Source organism: Poecilia reticulata, linkage group LG2 (genome assembly GCF_000633615.1).
Source record: "Poecilia reticulata strain Guanapo linkage group LG2, Guppy_female_1.0+MT, whole genome shotgun sequence".
Classification (NCBI taxonomy): domain Eukaryota; kingdom Metazoa; phylum Chordata; class Actinopteri; order Cyprinodontiformes; family Poeciliidae; genus Poecilia; species Poecilia reticulata.
The window spans coordinates 44,799,659-44,819,851 of NC_024332.1; the positions used below are offsets into that span (position 1 = coordinate 44,799,659).

At 39.4% G+C, this 20,193-nt stretch overlaps 1 protein-coding gene across 4 annotated transcripts in view; it reads left to right on the plus strand.

Annotated features, from left to right (window-relative positions):
- Positions 1-20,193, plus strand: part of col18a1a (collagen type XVIII alpha 1 chain a) — a 71,447-nt gene that overhangs the window by 46,367 nt on the left and 4,887 nt on the right. For all 4 annotated transcript variants that reach the window (XM_008404262.1, XM_008404263.1, XM_008404260.2 and 1 more), the window contains 30 exons: positions 898-978; positions 2,485-2,556; positions 8,304-8,373; positions 10,928-11,043; positions 11,866-11,892; positions 12,707-12,904; positions 12,987-13,013; positions 13,087-13,149; positions 13,220-13,297; positions 13,371-13,421; positions 13,520-13,642; positions 13,847-13,909; positions 14,296-14,340; positions 14,431-14,562; positions 15,541-15,612; positions 15,844-15,870; positions 16,382-16,480; positions 17,232-17,267; positions 17,429-17,518; positions 17,712-17,747; positions 17,965-18,024; positions 18,107-18,184; positions 18,272-18,307; positions 18,388-18,441; positions 18,517-18,588; positions 19,363-19,437; positions 19,531-19,561; positions 19,760-19,813; positions 19,893-19,927; positions 20,018-20,149. In XM_008404262.1, coding sequence (XP_008402484.1) covers positions 898-978; positions 2,485-2,556; positions 8,304-8,373; positions 10,928-11,043; positions 11,866-11,892; positions 12,707-12,904; positions 12,987-13,013; positions 13,087-13,149; positions 13,220-13,297; positions 13,371-13,421; positions 13,520-13,642; positions 13,847-13,909; positions 14,296-14,340; positions 14,431-14,562; positions 15,541-15,612; positions 15,844-15,870; positions 16,382-16,480; positions 17,232-17,267; positions 17,429-17,518; positions 17,712-17,747; positions 17,965-18,024; positions 18,107-18,184; positions 18,272-18,307; positions 18,388-18,441; positions 18,517-18,588; positions 19,363-19,437; positions 19,531-19,561; positions 19,760-19,813; positions 19,893-19,927; positions 20,018-20,149 — 2,133 coding nt within the window. The remainder of the gene's footprint in view (positions 1-897; positions 979-2,484; positions 2,557-8,303; positions 8,374-10,927; positions 11,044-11,865; positions 11,893-12,706; positions 12,905-12,986; positions 13,014-13,086; positions 13,150-13,219; positions 13,298-13,370; positions 13,422-13,519; positions 13,643-13,846; positions 13,910-14,295; positions 14,341-14,430; positions 14,563-15,540; positions 15,613-15,843; positions 15,871-16,381; positions 16,481-17,231; positions 17,268-17,428; positions 17,519-17,711; positions 17,748-17,964; positions 18,025-18,106; positions 18,185-18,271; positions 18,308-18,387; positions 18,442-18,516; positions 18,589-19,362; positions 19,438-19,530; positions 19,562-19,759; positions 19,814-19,892; positions 19,928-20,017; positions 20,150-20,193) is intronic.

The following is a 20,193-nucleotide window of genomic DNA, read 5'->3' on the forward strand; positions in this document are numbered from 1 at the left end:
AAACAAGTACACACACACACACAAACATGAATGGTTTATATTTATCATGGTCAGCCTGGAGTTAGGTGATATTCTTTTATCATTATTGCTTTATTACATACTAAACTTCATTAAAAAAAAATGTCCCACCAAATTATATGCCATGTTATCATTTACCGGTCCAAAAATAATAACATATGAAAATGGAAGACTGGAAAAGCCTGGATTGTTTTTGAAACAGAAAACATGGGAATATTTAATTCATCTAAAGGAGGCTTAAACTTTATTTGTTGATTATAAAACTTCCCAAATCTGTCAGTTGTGCAAATTTATTTTTTGCCCTAAGTGGATTATGTTTGGCCCGAATCCTTATGTTTACAACATATATTAAATATGGCTTCCATTAAAAACCAGTGAATGTGCCACATTGACTGTTTAAACCTTTTCATGAGGCAAATCTGAAGATTTATGTCGAAGATCTGACGCAGTGCGATGAAAGGAGCCTGGTCATTTGAACGTTGGAAACATTAAGATGAGAAAGTTCAAACGCAGTTCATGTAAAATTCCTTTAATGATTCACTCTGGACATCAATACGTCCTAAACGGTCAACTTCAAACATGGCTGCAAAGAAAGCTCTTCCACAGACTAATGGCTCATTGATAGAGAAGATTCGCCTGCTGCTGCGAGTGTGAGGTCTTCCAGCAGATTGGATGTTTGAGGAACAGATAGCAAAACTTCACACAGAAACAGACGATTCAATGGAGCCACTGATGTAGGGGGAATTCCTTGGGAATGTCAGGAAACCCACGGCAACGACAAACATCCCTGTTTATACGTCCGGAGGAACACGTGTGGAGTGTGGGTGATTATACGTGTCGTTGAAGATCAAACAGCGGTGGTGTGTGTGTGTGTTTCAGGGTGCCATCAGCGAGCTGCGGGTGGTGGGAGACCCGAGCGCCGCAGCTCGGTTCTGCGAGGAGGATGACGACTCTGATATGGTGAGCGACGAATAATCGCATTTCTGCAGATCAACGGCTGTATGCAGTTCATTTTCTGCAGGAATGCTACATATTTTATTTCACAAGGTTAAGGAAGGTATTTCTGCTTAAAAGAAATTGTTCTGTTGATGTAATTGTGTTAAAACGTCCATCTGCTGCAGCTTAACCTGAACTTGGTGGCAACATTTTAGATTTATTCAGTTCATCTTTTCAGATTTGTCAATAATGTTTATAATCATCTCATATTGTCCTGGTTCCAAATTATTATTTGTTTACTTATATACCAGGTTGATATTCCTTGTCATATTAAAATGTTTCAGATCACCATATAAATTTTAATAGCAGGAAAAATAAAATTGTTTTTCTATTCACGTTTACCTAAAACAACATCTTAAATAATCTGTAAGAACAGACAAAGAGCAGAAAAAATATGTCATTGAGGAATCAAATCAATTTTGGTATCGGAAAAAATAAGATTAAAAAAGAAAAATGTGAAAAAAAATGAAAAACTTCACATCCACCTAAATAACATCTTATGGAGAGCCAAAAGGGACTAAATTAAATATGTAATTTAGAAAAATTTAGAAGTTTTTCAATCTAAACAAATAATTCATATTCATAAAATAATCTGTGTAGAGGGACAAAAAGGGACAAAAATTAAATAACATAATCACCTTCGTAAAAAAACAGCCCAGGTTATGTTTTCCCAAAAAATGATTTAGCCAGAAAAAAATGAAAAGAAAAAAACACCCATGGCAAAAAATGACTTCGATCATTATTTTAGGAAGGTAAATTGGCAAATTGGCATTAAGAAATAAAGACTAGAAAAATAGTTCACTTAGCTAAATAATACTTTTTACAAAATGGAGAGCCAAAAAGGAACAAAATTAAATATGTAATCGAGAAAGATGATAAATTTTATCAGAAAAAAAAAAAGGTTTTTCACTGTAGAAAAATATTCAACATTCACCTAAAAACATCTTAAAAGTAATTTGTATGGAGGGAAAAAAAATAATAATAATAATAATGCCAATAAATAATGAAATAAATATTTAAGTCTGGTGTTCTGTTTGTGAAATGCTGGGTTAGTTTGACACCAGATGTAAAGAAATGAACATTCCAAAGAAGTTCCACTTTGTTTCGTCAATCCACATTGTTATGGAAGCCCAAAAGGGACAAAATCTCATCAATAAATAAGTCATTAAAGTATTTCTGAAGTGTACCATAAAGTAACTAAACAATTAAATGCCCAACAGAAAATAAATTTATTAAATATGTCATTAAATTATTAAAAAGCGTCACCATGTCAAACTCGACCTCCAAAGTTCACACTTCATAGTGATGAAGTCCAGGAACAGAAACCATTATATATTTGAATACATATTGAATTAATTATCTGCATTGGCTATTATAAGTTTGCTTTTTAGCGAGTTAATGATAAATAAACAGTTTCAATGTTTAGATTAAAAACATTTGTAATATTTTTTTTCTCATTGGTCTCCTCAGGCTTCAGGAGAAGGAAGTGGCTACGAAGAAACCAGACGGCCAAAACCTCTCAGTGAGAAACCTCAACAGACGGTATGAAAACATGATTTTCTGACTCTATTTTTCTATTTAAACTGAATTATTATCCTGAAATATTCAGTTTAAAAATTAATCTTCGGATGTTAGGAGGGATTACATAAAAGCACTTTGCTGCAAAGGGGGAAATCCGTCAGTTCACCCAGCCATGCCTGTATTTCTTAGACATAAAACGTGAAGAGCAGAGCTGTGTTTTATGTTTCAGTGAAGCCTCGAGTTACTCTGTTTAAGTGGATAAACACTCATCCCAGAGGGAAGATTAAAAACTGCAGAGCTGATGCCAGGAAATAGAGCTTCGTCTGGATTTTTTCTGTATTCAGGAAGTTTTAGGAACTGGAATTTTCTTCTAAAACTTCCCTCAAACTCCCCAGATCAGGGATGTTTCTTGCTTTATGCTAACTTGGCAACTGCTCCTTCCTGAGATGTTCAACTTCAGCTGAGGAAAATTAAGATGTCCTGTCTTTATCTGTTGCATATTATTACATCTTTTATATGAGTAAAAATTAAAGATAAGGCAGACATAAACTCCAAAAATTAACTCTGCTGGAGTTTCTTCATGTCTGTCATTTTGACAGACAGAGCCAAAAATTCCCGTCATAATCCATTCTAAAGAGTCTTGAAATGAAACCTGAAGATAAAGTTTAGTGAAGTGCGCCACAGCAAAGGGGGGAAACGCAGAAAAACCATTGAAGAACAACTCAAAACCACAACTCTCTGCTTCAGCTATGCTACACACAGGCCCGTTTCCATAGCAATTGACTGACAACAGCTCCACTAACGTATCAGGATTCAATACCAAAAAATACATGCAAACATTTCCCACACAAAGAACTGAACATTTGGTTCATTACACGTTTATATTTTCAGGTTTGAAATTTATAATATGATTACTAACAAGTGATCGCTGTGGTAGATTAGCTACCACTGCCATTAGCTAATCTACCACTGCGATGGTTGAGTAGCTCATTTAAAAACCTGCTCTACTGATAATCTGTCAGAGTTTTGTATGTCGGCCTCCTTAGTTTCTTAGTTTTTAATTTTTTGAACATAACTGAAACAGATCATATTCCACAGCACATCTACATGTCAAGGTTGTCAAAGTCAAGCTAGCTGATGGATAGCTGACTTACTTCCCTCTCGCTCGCTATTTTTTTTGTTTAAAACTTTTTTCTGACCTTGTTATCTAGTTGTTGTAGTGTTGACAAACTAGTAGCAAAGCACTTTCTCTTACATATCACACATATATTTAAGATTGTGTGTTATGTTGACAACTTGACAGCTAGAGCCGATGGTAGTCATCGTCGGTGAGCAGCTTTTTGCCCTCCAGCAGGGAGATGTGGGGCGTGACGTCACACTGTGCTTATTCTGTCATGAATATAATTCTAGATCTATTTATTCGGATTCTATCAAGAGTTTTTATTAACACTTAAAATCTGCATTTTTTATTGACTTATAAATTACTGCTCTTTTCTTTGTATTATAGTTTACATAGTTCAGTTTAATTTAGATTTGTAATTTTAACTGTCTGGCTTGCAAAATGTAATAGATTGTGGAACATCTAAAGGATTAGGAATCTCGTCATTGTACTTTGATAACCCAGGGGCCACAATAAAGCTAGAAGTGGCCGTGACTAGCATTCCTCATGCCGTCACGTCACTTTCAGGGAGTTTATCCACTTCTTCTTCTCTTTATCTCCTCAGCTTTCCTCTTTCTGCTTTCTATCCGTTACATTTTGACACCAAGGCTAAGACGTGCTGCAGCTTCCAGCCAGTTCAAGTGAGCGCAGCGTTTTTACAATTACAGAGGAGTCAGAAAAACCAGATGTCAATTTGGATCCGGTCCGATCCAAGTCGGAGGCTTCCCGCCGCCTCCAGGCGTTGGTATTTCCACTGGTTTCTCCATCAACGTGCCTTCAGGAACCAACAAAGTGGAGTTTGAGGTTGAGGTCAGGTAGTTCATTTCGGAAGTCTAGTCTTGAGCAACTTTTATGAGGATTTATTTTCTTTTTCGTTCCTCCAGACGTTTATTAATCAGCATGTTGTATGAAAATGTCATGTTTGGGGAAACAGCTGGCATTTTAATGTCCACCTGCCAATGTTTTTCCATCTGACGAGGATCTGTTCACACGTCCCGTCTCATCCTCTGCTCGCTCGTCCAACCCTTGCAATTAAGAGGCAAGTTCGGGCGGCGAGCCGTTGGAGGCGGAGAGCAGAGGTGAGACTTTCCATTCTGTCTTCCTGGAATCCACCGTGATGGATGGATGGCAGAGCGAGTCTTTAACGGGTCACTGCCAGATCAGGCTCCCCCCGTTAGGCATCAGGTTTCAGGTTTAACGATTGCTGCTACTTTTACCGAACATCTTGTAAAAAGATGGGAATGAAATCCAGTGTTAAAGGGGACCTATTATCCACAATTCACATTTTTGCTTCCATTTGGGTCTCAACTGCTCCTAAAAACAGTTGAGTCCCAGTGCTTAAAAAACAGTCTGCTGTTTTTGACAAAAAGTTTATGTTTTGTGGTGTCTGGAAAATTGAGTTTGATTATTTAGTCACATTCCACCGTTCCCTAGCAACCCCAGCGGAGTTCCGTCTGGTGACCTGCCATTCCCAGTGGCTTTCCGTCCCGTTACCTAGCAACCCCAGCAGAATTCCGTCCCGTGCTGAGCTCCAGCACGTTTGGTCAGCTAGTTTTACTGCTGTATGCCCTGTACAATTGTTGCTGAAAAAGGCAAGTATTTAGTTGTTGAAAAAACACTTACTGCATTCTTGCTAGTTGTGCAGGAGGCTCCACTTCTGCTTTTTAAAGATGTACAGTGATATAACTCTGAATCTGTTTGCAGAAATTTTCTCCTGCGAGTGTAAACGTTGAGTCGGGGGGGGGCAGCAGCATTTTATTTGGATTTGGTGATAGAGGCCCTTAAACAGTTCAGTAGAGGCAGAACCTGTCAGACTAAAACCTAATTGTCCAAGAATCATTTTGTACAAAAAATGCAATTAACATGTTTTGTATGAAACACAATCGGTCACCTTTAAGAAATAATTTTTAAATAATCATCAGTGTAACAATTACGGTCCTCAGAAGTACAGAGCTCCTCATATAAGCCGTATACTGCTGGAGCCAGGAGTGAATAGCAGGAACAAGGCCGGACTAGGACCCATTTTGCCCGCTAGTGCTAGACTGGGACGTTTGTTTTGGTTGTATTTACCCAGACTGCTCCTGCGTTGTAGTCCTCTTCCTTTTTTGGAGCCGTCTCCGGTCTGCTTGGTGTCCACATATGCATTCAAACCACACCAGAGTTCAACCAAACCAAAACCGAGATTTGGTTTGTAGGCGAACCAGAGTTCACTTTCTTGGTCAAACTGATGGAAATAGCTCCTCTTGTCTGTCCCAACCTTGGAAAATGTTACAGCAGACGACTGAAATCTATCCTCACACAAAAGATCTCCATTCTCTGACTGGTTTAATGCTCGAGTTAAACAAAACAATGCAAACCTCTGGTGCCACATTTTCTAAACGTCTGGACCAATATTTTAACAGGCCTTCACTGTACAAAACAACAAATCTTACCAAGTATTTTTGGTCTAATTTCTAGTGTAAAAACTAATTTACAAGATTCTTTTCAACAAGAAACAGGAGCTTATTTTAAGTCAATAATTTAGTAATTTTGATGAAAAAATGACTAGTTCCACTGGTAAATTATTTCACTTAAGGGAAAATGTTGAAGTAATGGAGTGACTACTTTTTTATTATTGAATCAAAACAATCTGAAAACTAACTTCTAAGTTAGTTCTGTCTTATTTCAAGTGTACTAAGATGTTTACACCAGAAACTAGACCAAAGATACGTGGTAACATTTTGTGTTTTTGCAGTGTTTTCATTCTGCAGAGGGCAAACACTGAGCTAACCCCGTGTTAGCGGCTGTGGAGGAACGATATCTTCACTGACTAGAAATGCATCAACGCTAAGCAACCTGTCGTTAGCCGCCATGACGGATGGTTTAAGCGATCAGGCCATTCTTCATCACAATAATCCATAAATCAAGTTAAAATAGTGAGGATTCTCAGGTCAATCAATGCCGTGCAACAGAGAGCGGAGGATGTTTCCCTGCTGAGAAATACAGTTAATTATCATCACATCAAACCTTCGGGTGGTCCTCATTTCCTCCTCCTCCTGAACGTTTCTACACGCTCCCGTCTTTATCCCACAGGGAACAATCTGAGGTTTTCAGAAACAAAGTGAAGAAATCTGCCTCTGTTGTTCTCATTTCCTCTCTCAGGCCTGATGCGTTTATAGGCTGGCTGACTGGAGCGACCACAGAGTGATTCCAGAGAGTAAACAGGAGCCAAACGACCCAAACAATCCACACGTTATGACGGATATGCTCTGCGGTGCGAGCAGAATCAAAGGGAAAACAAATCACACCGAAACCGTTTCAAGCATTACAACATTCATAACGCCGCTGCCTTTATAATGTTCCAGATGATTTTTCTGAAAAATTGCAAAACATTTATGGCAAACAAGTCAGGAAACATATTGCCAACTTTAATTTGACAAATTTCCAAATGTATTTTGCATTTTTAATCATTCTACTTACACAGAGCTATGAGAGGTCAAAGAATTATACTTGTTGAAAGCAACTATATTCTTTAAGATGCCAGGTTTTATTATGGAGAAGCATAAGGATTTAAACTCCTTTATGGGACAAATATCCTACATTATTCTACTAACAAAAGAAAAAACGTAGCAAAACAAGTCAAGGTGGTGGAAGCTAATGAAAACATCTGGATTGAGGAAAACTGCCTTTACATTTTCATGCAGCGTTAAACATGAGATATCTGAAACAAACAAACATGATTGGCTTGTGATCTACTGTTTAAAATATTAGCTAGAGCTAACACCACTAGCTAGAGCTAACACCACTCATTAGAGCTAACACCATTAGCTACAGCTAATACAATTGTCTAGAGCTAACAGTATCTCTTACTAACACCATCTCAAGGTTTACTTTCTCTAAGCAAACATCATTTTCAAATTGTTCAGTTTAGAGTTGCAGGCGCTACATGTACCTCTGATTTTAGCCCCACTCTCCGTCTTTCTTCTGCCACAGCTTATTGCTATTGATGTGAGTAGCGGCCATATTGAAACGTGAAGTTGATCTTACAAGTCGTAACCAGAGATGGTCGGAGGTGGAAATCTGACTTCAGAAGAAAGACTCCAAATAAAAAGAATGAATGCTAAAAATTAACCAAAGGATGCTTCAGTAAAGCATTAAAATCATATTTTTTCCACATTTTGCATGTTTTCTACAAAGGATTAGTTTGTTTTTCAGCTTAATTGTAAAGAATAAAAGTCTATTAAAGATGTTAACTTTCTCCATATTTGAGGTTTTATTCTTTAAGGTATTTGATGACTTCACCTTCACAGCCTCAGCTAGGTAAAAGTAAAGTTGTGCAAAAATATGCAGAGTAAATTAGCCACAAATGAATGAAAACAGGCGGCACATTGTGTTGTGAGAAGCTTGGGATCGTTTGTACAAGCAGAACTCACTTCCAGTCTCCCAACATTAAAGCAGTTTGCAGAACATGACTCATTTGGCTTGTGATTAATGTTTACAGGGAGAAACTCTTTCCCATGATGCAGCGTTGTTTACAAAAGCTTTTCTCAGTGGGAGGTACAGATGGAGAAAATGGAGCAAAATCACTGCAGGTTTTAAATTTAAATTGGGATCTGCTGTTTCTCTGCAGACAGCCGACGAGTCTCTTCCTCCAATCCAACAGCCGCCGCTGGAGCAGCCCGTGCAGAAGGCGCAAACGGGTAACATTTCACATCATTTCTTCATTTACTTTTATGTTTTTTCACATTGGATCAGTTAAATTTTTGTATAAAATCAGAACATTTCACACTTAACCCTGTTGGATCTGCTGTTTCCTGTCAGTTATTGTTAAAGGACTTCAGGATTCTCACTTTTGGAGATGTAAATGCGACGGAAAACTAGGGTTAGGCTAAGAAAAAAAAAAACAATTACAGGAAAAAAGTCAAAATTACAAAAATACTTTGACTCATACTCATAATGGTAGGAGAATAAAGTTGCAGTAATACTAGAAAAAATTYGTAATAATATGAAAATATACTTATATTATTACCGGAATAAAGTCACAGTAACTAAGAAGTTGAACTAATACAAAAAGTCAGAATATTACCAAAATAAAATGTATTAATATGAGAAATAAGTCTTAACAAAATATCACAAGATTAAAGATGTAAAAGATTAAAGATTAGTAAAATAAAGTCATACTTTTTTTTCCTTGTAATACTAATATGAGGAAAAACTTGTGATGACGAGAATAAAGTCATAATATTACCAAAATAAAATCATAATATTACAAGAATAAAGACATAAAACGAGAAAAACGTAACATCATACCTTGGCATTGATTCATTTTAGAAATGCTGTGCCCTTATTCTGCTAAACTTACTTAATCATAATATTAGGAACTTATAATTTCAGAACAAATCTCTTATTCTGATCCTAATACTCCACAGTACATTTGTGGCTCTAAAGACAAACTTTAGCATCAAGTCACATCGTGGGACAGACGGAAGCGTTTTGTGTTTCTGGGTCTTTAAAGGGAACTGAGACGATCAGAGGGCATAAAAACACGTTGACTGATAAATGTCTCCATCTAGTGGACAATACGAGTACTGCAATAAATAAAGAGGCTTAGAGAAAGAAGAAAAGTCTCTAATTCTTCTTTTGCTGCAGTGAATAATTTGTCTCCACTTAGTCCTATCCTCTTCGTTCTCACCGACTTCATCTCCTCTTTCTCCACATCCATTAATCCCTCTTTGGGTCTTCCTCTCTGTCCCGTGGCTCCATCCTTAGCACCCATTCTGCAGATATAACCATCTGAAAATGTCCACGCCGTCTCAGCCTCCAAAGCATCTACCACGAGCTGTCCCTCTGATTATTCCTGGTCCCTTCCATGCTCGTCACTCCCAAACAGAACCTCAACAGATTGGGATCTGCAGCCTCCAGTTCTGCCTCCCGTCTTTTCCTCATTGGTTCTGTCTCTAAACCAAACATCTCTGGTCTCACCATTGCCTGGAAAACCTTTATTTTCACTCTTGCCAAGAACATTTTATGGCACCTGACATTTTTTCACACCTCTCTATCTCTTTTCTCACTCTAGATCCAAAGGTTACGTTCATACCAGCCCTGTTTGGTCCACTTTAATCCAACTCCAGTCCATTTGTCTTGAATGTACGGTGCGTAGTAGGCCCAAAAAAGCAAGTTTTCTTTTTTTGGTCCAACTACGCAAGACTATTTGTAGAGCACATTTCAACAACACGGCATTTAAAGTCCTTTACATACAGTCACCAATTACGAAACAAGCAATAACACGTTTTGTCAAATGCCATCATCAAGCAAATGCGATGAGCAATATTCCAGCTACTACTGATCAAAGGCAACTCTAAACAGGTGGGTTTTAGTCTCGACTTAAAGGAAAGAGTAAACCGTTTCTATTCCCTTCAAAATAAGAGCATAAATGTGCTCTTATTTTGAGTGAAGTCTAACAGCTTGAATTCTCGATGGTCAATAACTAAAATTCAAAAGAATTTTACTCAACTGAAAGTTTACCAAACAGCCAAGTACGTTAGCTCTTTAGGGAAAGCCGAGTGCTCTAAGCTTTGTCAAAGTTAGCAAAAGCGCTAAGCGAAAAGTTAGCTCCAGTATTAGCACCTTAGCACAGCTGTACCCACCACTGATATGGGGCATTGTCAAGAGGAAACGGAGACACCACAACCAACAGTGGTTTTGCTAACTTAACCACAGGCTAAGTTAGCACAAAAACTGAATATTCTGTTAGCTGCTTAAAAATATATATATTGGCCTACTTGGAAATGTTGATTAAAAGAAAAAAAGGGTCAGGAGGAGGAAGATTCTGAAAACCATTCTGGCTGGACTGATGTTTTAAAGTAGGTCATTAAAGCCAGGAGGTGGCATCAGTTTATTTCACGCTGCAGAGACGTCTGTAACTGATAACCCGACATTTAGCCTCAGTCATGTTTCCAGAAGTCATTCCTTGGAGCAGCAGGCTGCGTTTCACACCTTGCTTACTGAAAGTGACTCATTTATCGGGATATCAAGCATGTCGGGTCAAATTGGGTCAAATCGCAGGCAGGTGGGAGACGTACCGCCACTTCACCTGGCCTCTAAACGACATAATTACAGCAGGAATCCTGCTTCCTTCCCTTTCTCCTTCTGGGATCAGGGATCGTTCGTTTTTCTCTGGGATGCGGTCGTTCATCATCTACCGAGGTTTTCATCGGGATGTTAATGGATGTGTCCCGTGGTTATGCTTTCCAGGTGCAGTCGCCGCTAAAGGAGAAAAAGGCGACAGAGGAGAGAAAGGAGATCGGGGCCCGGCGGGGCCGAAGGGAGACGCAGGCTCCGGCTCCCAAGGGGGAATCCGCGGACTAAAGGTCGGCCAGACAAAACGGAGCATTTTTATCCAAAAACACCTTCGGAGCTGCAGTTACACCAGTTTTTAACTTTTCAATACACAAGTCAACAAGCATAAATAACATTGAAATTCCTCTCAATGACAAGAACACCAAGTGTAGAACGAAAAAACTGATTCACTTGTTATAAATGAACCGTCATCAAAATCGAAGCAGCAGAATCTTTCCTCGGGGTTTCCCAAGGAAAACACGCCAAGCCCGGTGGTAGGAGCCACCGTGTTTAAAAAAATGTTTAAAAGTGGACAGGAAATTTGAAAATATCACTTGGTAATTATGTTATTGGAAGACATGATAAACACCTAAACAGTAACTAAAGTGATTTAATATTTAGAAATATTTCATTTGACTCAATATCGCAATTTGTATTTACATTTTAGCTTTTACATCATCAGTAAAAACCTTCCAAAAGCAGGTTGTAGTTGAGTTACACCAAATCAACACTAGAGGGAGCTAGAAGCCCTGCAGCCAACACCACCAACCCATCCATCCATTTTCTGAMACCCTAGCGGGGTCTGGAGGTGCTGGTGCCCATCTCCAGCTATCGTTCTGGGCGAGAGGCGTGGTCACCACCAACCCATGCAGCTTATTCTAATTTTACTAAAATATTCTGAGAAAAAAAAAAGGAAAACTTCTGGAAGTTTGGGTGGATTTTCCTGCCATTTGCTMAACAAAAACAGAAAGTTTTACTAAAGTTACTCAGCGTATTTTTATTTTCCCATTTACAGCGATTTGTACTGTATTCTTAAACTGGATTATAATTTATATTTTTTGTTTTATTTCCAGGGAGAACCAGGTGAAAAAGGAGCAAAGGTAAGTCACAGCTGTCTGTCAGATTACMGATTAGATTAAAAAGTYGTCGTCGCCTTGTCATAGACGRCGAACAGATCCGTYCAGAGAGGAAATCTTCTTGTTTTTGATCCGATATGAAGAGAGACAAACAGTTCTGAGTTTCCTGAGATGAAGATATTATAAACCTGTTCTTATGAGGGTGTAACAGTAAACGGTTTGGTACAAGCCTGAGCACCGAAAGGCTTAAATGAGAAATCTGACCAATATATCCCCCGTCTTTTCTTTTTTATTGTCGTTTTTGTGTTAATTTTGATTATTATTTTCAGTTCACTTTTTCATGTTCTTTACCGTTTCCCGGTCTCTCATATGCTAAAGCTAACTTTTTAAATTAAGACAGTTTTTTTAATTATAAAAAAATAAAAAACTAATACTCACTATGGGACTAAATATGACTAAGATGGCCGTTTTTGTACATTTTTTTTTGTTCAATTTGTTTTTCAAATCTTGGCTAATTTTTTATTTGGCTGATTTGCAAATATTTAGTCAGCGACCTGAAAATTCTAAGTCTTTTCCAACAATAAGCTATAAATTCACATCTTCTAGTCATCAGCTCACCTGTCTGACCAGTAGCTTCGCCGCAACTTAACCAGTTAATCTGCTGACGAAACTGGAGACTCAAATGTTTTTGCCTTATTGATTAAAATCAAGCATGTTATCATCATTAGCTGCTCTTTATTAAATTTGGTGTGGCGTTCTTTAAATATTCGTTTAACCTATTGATTTCTATATCAGAAGTATTRGAAGTGTCATGATGTGGACCCTTCCTTTGTTCCAGGGCAGTGCAGGGTTTGGATATCCGGGTTCAAAGGGTGAACCAGGCCCTCCAGGACCACCTGGGCCCCCTGGATCTCCAGGAGCCGCAACTCAGTATTCAGTTGACCGRGACGGGTCGGTTGTTTCGAAGGTTCCTGGGCCGCGYGGACCGCCTGGACCTGCAGGTCCTCAGGGGCCACCAGGAGAAGATGGAGAACCAGTGAGTGGATCTGAAGGAAAGACGTGAGACTTCTSTGGAGACGCTGAAAGTCACTCAGGTGYTCTTTGTTTTGTYCCCGCAGGGTGATCCCGGTGAAGATGGAAAAACTGTATGTAGTTTCTGCTTTYTCTTCCAAAATAAAATGTTTCAGGGGCCGAAGATCATATTTGTCTTTTAAACAGGGGCCTCAGGGACCTCCAGGGTTTCCAGGAACTCTGGGTGACGCAGGAGCTAAAGGAGAGAAGGTTAGATAAACCCAGTTTGCAGATTGTTGAAGGGTTTCAGTTTAAGTCCTAATGAGGCGGGTTCGTACAGGGCGACCGTGGAGAGGGCCAGCCCGGCCCCAGGGGCCCCCCAGGGCCTCCAGGACCACCGGGTACAGGATACAGATCTGTGAGTCACATCCTGCTGTGAGGTAAAAACTTCSTCCTGCTTTCTGCAGCTGATTCTAAAACAAATCTTTCAGACATTCGAGGACATGGAGGCCTCTGGATTCCCTGATTTGGTCTCCGTTCGGGTGAGAACTAACAGAACCRGCCTTCTCTGGTCCTCRTCAGTCACACCAGAATCTATTGGAGGTGGAAATATTTGTAATCTTTATAATTGTTGATGCAGGGACTTCCAGGTCCCCCAGGTCTTCCCGGTCCCCCGGGTCCTCCCGGTCTTCCCTCAGCAAGCACATCCGTGAACTCTGGAGCTTTTGGGCCTCCAGGAAAAAATGGAGCACCTGGCCAACCTGTAAGTGGAACAGTCCACTCCAATCGGAAACCACTGCAGGAAACCCGGAGCATCCAGATGAGTGGATGCAGGGTTTCCGACTGAAAACGGGATTTCACTCGTCTGCATTCTCTTGTTTTCATGCTAACAAACTGCCTGCTTATGCTGATGATAGAACGCTTTAACCAAAATCAAGTTCCGACAACCAAATCTTTTGGACTTTAGGGTCTGCCTGGTTTACCTGGTGCTGATGGTCTTCCAGGAGCTCCTGGCCCGAGGGGCGAAAAGGTACCGATTTACTGGAACATACGATTTATTATTTAAATGCTAACACCATCTAATATGCAGCAAACATTGATTCTGCCTGTAGAAAATAGATTTTTAGTTAAAAGTTTGAATTAAAACACATGGTATCTGTCAAACCATCTCTTCCACTGATTATAACAGATAATGACCGAATCCCCTACTCCAACATCCTTCTAACAATACAACAAAGAAATTAAAGAAAAGCGGAAAAAGCAAACGAGGTGGATTAGCAGAGCTTTTCAGGACATGCTTTTGCTAAAAATGTGTTTCTAAAAAAAACTCAAAAAACCTAATGAGGTGAATAAAAGATTCAAGTTTTAATTTTGCTGTGAATAAAAATGTTTCTTTTTCCTTTGTTACGTCCTTAGGGGGATTCAGGCGACCTTGGACTCCCAGGAGCAATTGGACAAAAGGTGTGACATCACTATTTTTAAAGTTTATTGCAAAATTACCAAGAAAAGTGAAAAAAGTGAATTTTTGAGACCCGTGTTTCTCCTCCACAGGGATCTCTAGGAGAATCTGGTTTACCGGGACCTGCAGGAGAGCCTGGACTGGCTGGCCTGCCAGGACCCATGGGACCAGTTGGTCCTCCTGGACCTCCTGGGCCTCCAGGACAAGGTCATCGGGTTGGATTTGTGAGTTCAATTAACATGCAATGAAATTAACAAGCAGATATGCTTAAACAAAGTAGTATKCAGTGGTGGACAGACTTCCACTAATTCGYTAATGTAGCAGGTCTATTTTTTTAGCGCTTTAGCTAACCTTGAAAATGTTTGGCACAGTTAGCTTCCCCTAAATGAATTTTTTCTGATAAATTCTAAACTTTACTTCTGTTGATGTTCTTCCTAACTTTATTTCAAATAACAAACATTCAGGAACAAAATCAAAAACAGAGAAAAAATACAAACAATGTCTAAGGAGAACATGGAACACRTAAACTATAAGGTCGAAATGAAATTGCTGCTCAAGGGTTGTAGTCTATCCACGGGCTGAACTAGTTTGAATTGAAGTTGACGCTTAGCATTAGCTTCCGCAAAATACCTTGTTGGTGTATAGATTTATCATTAGTAGAGSTAGCTGTTCTAGCTAGCTGTGCCCAGCACTGGTAAACAAACTTATGGGGGAGGGAGGGCTATGACATGAGAAACAAGTCCATGATTAAAATGCATAGTCACTGGTCGCTACGGTAATTCCTGCCTTTTCTGTAATAGCCCTGCCTATAGATTGTGCTACACTATCAAAAATCTTGAATGGTGAGGTGCAGAAAATTATGAATACAGCATAAAYCASTGAAGTTATGAGTTATGCCAGTTCAGTTCAGATACAGTCCAATTTTCTGTGAGCCATTAAACAGGAAGCTGGGCTGAAATTTCTTGATTTCGCAACAGAAGTCCAGCCAAAACCAAAAGTATAGCATACTTTTCTTAATCAAGCTGCACAGCTTTTGTTTCAACACTGATGGGGGAAAAAGAAGCAAGAGTGGTACATTGGAAAYGCCTGATTCCTGATGCARCAACATAATACTTGGGCTAACTAGCAGCAATACAAGCAGATAAACACACTTCATAATGAATGTGTTACTTTGCCCTAACACTGTTTCTCTTGTTCTTCAGGATGACATGGAGGACTCCAGTGGGATTTTCACTAATGGACTTCCTGGTGTCAGAGGACCAGAAGGGATACAGGTACCTTAATTACTCCAGAAGTCTAATAAAATATGGATTGAATTACGTTTAAACTAAATCAGCCCTAAATGCGTCTCTGATCTGTTAGGGTAGAAATGTCTATTAAAAACTGTTAAAATAAGCTTAATTTAATTAAATGAAAAGGAATATCAAAGCGCAACTGTTAATTATTTACTTTGGCTGTGAAAACTTATGAGTTTCAAATAACCAAAGCACATGTTGTATTTTCAGGGACCTCCTGGTTTACCTGGACACCCAGTAAGTAACAAGCTACAGTGAAAGGTTAAAAGAAGAGCCAAAGGGTGGCCTTCTGCCATAGTTTGTCAGTTTTCAGGTTAATCATGAAAATGTTAAATGATAATCTCCAAGTTTTTACAATTGGCAAAGAAAAATTGGAAAAAATGTTGAAAAGTCTGGAAAATGTGAAATATTTTTGGCAGATAGCGAGACCAAAGCAGGCAAATTCACATTTTTTGTGTAAATTTAACATATTTTACTTATTTTACAATGTTGGTCTAAAATAAGAGCAGCTTAAAAATATTTACATTAATAGGATTTTGTTCTCATTTGTTTACATTTTAAGAAAACCCAACTTTCGTCCTACTATAACAAATCTAGTTAATGTTCTGAAGTTGGTAACAACTGGAAAAACCTTTCAAAGTTTCTCCATCCTATCAAAATTTGGCACATTTTTTCCTCAGCCAATCAAAAGGTTCAAAGGTTTCAGATGTTTTTTCTTCTTTCCTTCCCTGTAAATCTACCATTGCAGGGTAAACCCGGTTTCCCAGGAATTCAAGGTCCAAAAGGTGAGCAGGGTCTGGCAGGAAGAGACGGACTGCCAGGTCTGGATGGCTTCCCCGGACCGCCGGTGAGAAAAACTGAACTTTATGTGAAAGCTGTACAGCACAGGATGGTCAATCAGTCGGCTGATCATCGAGATTTGCATACATGGATCATGTTATCTGATGCAAAGCTCAACAATTAGGTCCGTTTTTAATCAGTTTATAACACAGACTATAAATTCTAAATCTGTGCACCATCTGCTTAAAAATTACCAAACAAGCTGATTTAATCTAAGAAAGTGACCTTGAGGCACCTCCAAGGTCAGAGTGCTTCAGCTAATGGACAGATATAGACTGCAAATAATTCTTCATCAGCTAATAACAGAGCTACATTTCTGTTTAGCACATTAGCATTTTGGCTAACTTTGAAAACATTTAGCCCACTTAGCTTCCCCTAAATTAATTTTCCCAGATAAATTCTTGGATGTTTTGTAAACTTTCAGTTGAATAAAGATTATTGGCCAATGATCAAGAATTCTTCAATTAGTTAGACTTTTACATTCATGCTCTTATTTTGAAGTGGGTGAAGACAGCAGTCATGTTTCTTCTCCTCACATTCTCTACCCCCCACCCCCCCCACAACTTTATTTCATACAAGAAACAAACAGGAACAAATTAAAACATATCTTTAGATATGTACATGCTTGTGAAGTGAATTAGGTCCACATACTGTCAGCATCAAATATCAAACCCCAATTATCAGGGCCTGGTATTTAAAGGAGCAGTGCTTTTTTGATCTATAAWGCTGTAAAATGTTGTTTCTCCTGATCTTGACAGGGACAAAAGGGTGACAGAGGTGACAAAGGAGAGACGGTAAATATGATCTTAGCTAAATTCCTGGTGCTATATGTGAARTTTTTACTATTAATACAGAACGGCTTCATGTTGCTTTTGTGGCTTATTTAGCTTAGTTTTGTRTGCGATAACAGACGGAATAGTCATTCATTGYTTGGTGGGTTAATTTGCTTCGACAGGGTGATGCTGGTCGAGATGGAAACGGACTCCCAGGCCCACCTGGTCCACCTGGACCACCGGGACAAATAATCTACCAGCCATCTGACAACGTGAGTTCACATAAAACAACTACRAACTTCAGCCCATTTCAGCCTCTWAATCTCAAAATGTTTAACTTCAGCTGACAGTTTGTGTATTTTTCCATCGTGTTGCATTGGTAAATATCAGGATGAGTTGATTAGGTCTCTGCATKTTCCCTGAATGTTTAAGAAGAAACATTAACTGGTTTCCTGTTCTTCTCAGGGAGTGGCTGGTTTACCCGGTAGAGCTGGATTTCCTGTAAGCTTTCAGTCTTATTTGATTCCTTTGTTCTTCATTAATGCTTGGACTTTAGTTGCAGAACATTTAACCACATCTAAACAATGACAAAAAACATTTTCAGGCTCAATACAATGATTTGCTCAACAGTTTCCAGGCTGGCCTGCATGGCTAATTGTAATGATTGAGGCTGTTTATTTCTGAATCTCTCACTTTAATATTTTTATTCGTTTGCCAGGGTCCTGTTGGACCGAAGGGGGACAGAGGTGACCCTGGTTCACCAGGTTATGGCCCGAAGGTGAACTCCTGTTATTTACATCAACTGGAAATCAAGCTGCTAATCGTTTCCATCACCTTCATCATCAGTTTTGTGTGTTCAGGGTGAAAAAGGGGAACCGGGCCTGATAATTGGACCAGATGGAAATCCTTTGTATCTGGGAGGCCTAACAGGCACCAAGGTGAGTCTCATCATCCGTCTGTTTATTCCCATTAGCTCCTTCTTGTTCCCRTTTGCTATGCCAATCATCTCCACTTTGTTTCTGTAGGGAGACAGAGGACTGCCAGGACCTATCGGACCTTTTGTAAGTTTACATTTTCAAGATTTTTAAGTGTCTGCAATTATTTATTCAATRTTTTATTATATTATTTTGTCTTGTTGCAGGGTCCTCAGGGGCCCCCTGGACTGAAAGGTGAAATAGGAATGCCAGGAAGACCCGTAAGTACATTTATTTCAGAGTTTCTGAGGCTTTATAAAGTGCAGGAAAAATGATAAGTGATTTTTATCCATCAGGGTCGTCCAGGTGTGAATGGATACAAGGGTGAAAAAGGAGAGCAAGGAGGGGGTGCAGGTTATGGCTACCCGGTAAGTTGGATTCGTTTTCCTGTACTGCATAAGTATTATGCAAAAATCACATTTTGCTCTTTTTTGTACTTCTTTTTTGGGTCTCAACTGCTTCTAAAAACAGCCACTTACAAGCACTTAAAAAAAACAAAAACAAAAAAAAAACATCCAGCTGTTTTTTGAGTTGTTTTTTGCTGTCTGAAAAAAGATCAGTTTAAAAAAAACCTCCAAAATGCAACGTCACAATTCAGCAGGCAAAGTTCCTCACCTAGCAACCCCAACCCGTTACCTAGCAACCCCAGCAAAGCTCCGCCCTGTCACCTAGCAACCCCAGTGGAATTGATTTGAACAGGCAGAACTGAGTAGACTAAAATCTCATCGTCTAAAAATGATTTGTGGAAAATTGTAATGTATCGCCCGTAGACCTATCCTAACCTGGTGAAGGAAGCATAATAGTTTTAACATCAGCGCGAGTCTGTCTGGGTTTTTCTTTTTCAGAACAGCTTTGGGCTTGCTTGGTTTACCTGCTACCAAAATGAAATAATGTTTTGGTAAAAAGTTGTTTGACCATCTAAACATGACCTGGGAAAATTAATCTGCCAGTAATACGCCGACCACTGGGAACATATTGAGTTTTACTGGACAGCAGTTTAAAGATCATGAGATGGAAAAGTTGGATGGGAACGTTCAGCCATATCTTCGTGTTTTTGTCAGAGCTACGCAGACTGTTCCTGTTACCTAAACAGCGTTTCATKCTGAATCTACACCAACCATAAAGTCATGTGTTTCCTACAGGGAGTTGCCGGCCCACCAGGACCTCCAGGACCACCCGGACCTCCAGGCCCAGCCATTTCTCTGGATCGCTTTAATGTGAGCCCAAAAGAGCCACGTCTAGTTTTCCATGCCAAGTTAATGCAACTCATCTACCTCCAAACTGATTCCGTTCCTCTGTTCATTCTTTAGCGCTTTGATGAAAACTCAAGGGGTTACCAAGGTACGGGCGCCATAAAACAATGTTAATAGATTAAATAATTTACAAGCATGTTTCAAGGGTTTTAAATGTTATTTTCTGGGAACTTTTAAGACTACTTTTTAACCTACAAAGTAATGGTGAGATAAAAGTGGGCGATCAGACGTTAAACACCGTTTTCACGGCGCTATATTTGTTGTAAAATGCTGTTTTCTGCTGCAGTGGTAAAGGGAGAAAAAGGAGAGCGTGGCGACCGTGGATCTCCTGGGATCCCAGGTAATCCTGAAACATTCATCTCTGTAGTCCTTCTCCGGAGTATCTTCATCACTAAAGTATCTCCTCCTCTTCCTCACAGGAACTGCGTCAAACTTTGATATCTACACATTTAAGGTAATCCGCCTCATCTTGTCACCTCAGTTTAATTTTCTCTGATTTTGGGATTGCAGTAAACTGACAAACGATCGTAATGTTCTTTGACAGAATGAGCTGAAGGGAGACCAGGGAGATCCAGGAGTGAAGGGGGAGAAAGGAGAGCCAGGTGGTGGATACTACGACCCACGTTATGGAGCACCAGTGGGCCCACCAGGACCTCCTGGAAACCCAGGCCTACCAGTGAGTTCAGAGAGAGCCACACACTTACAACGCTCAACAGTCAC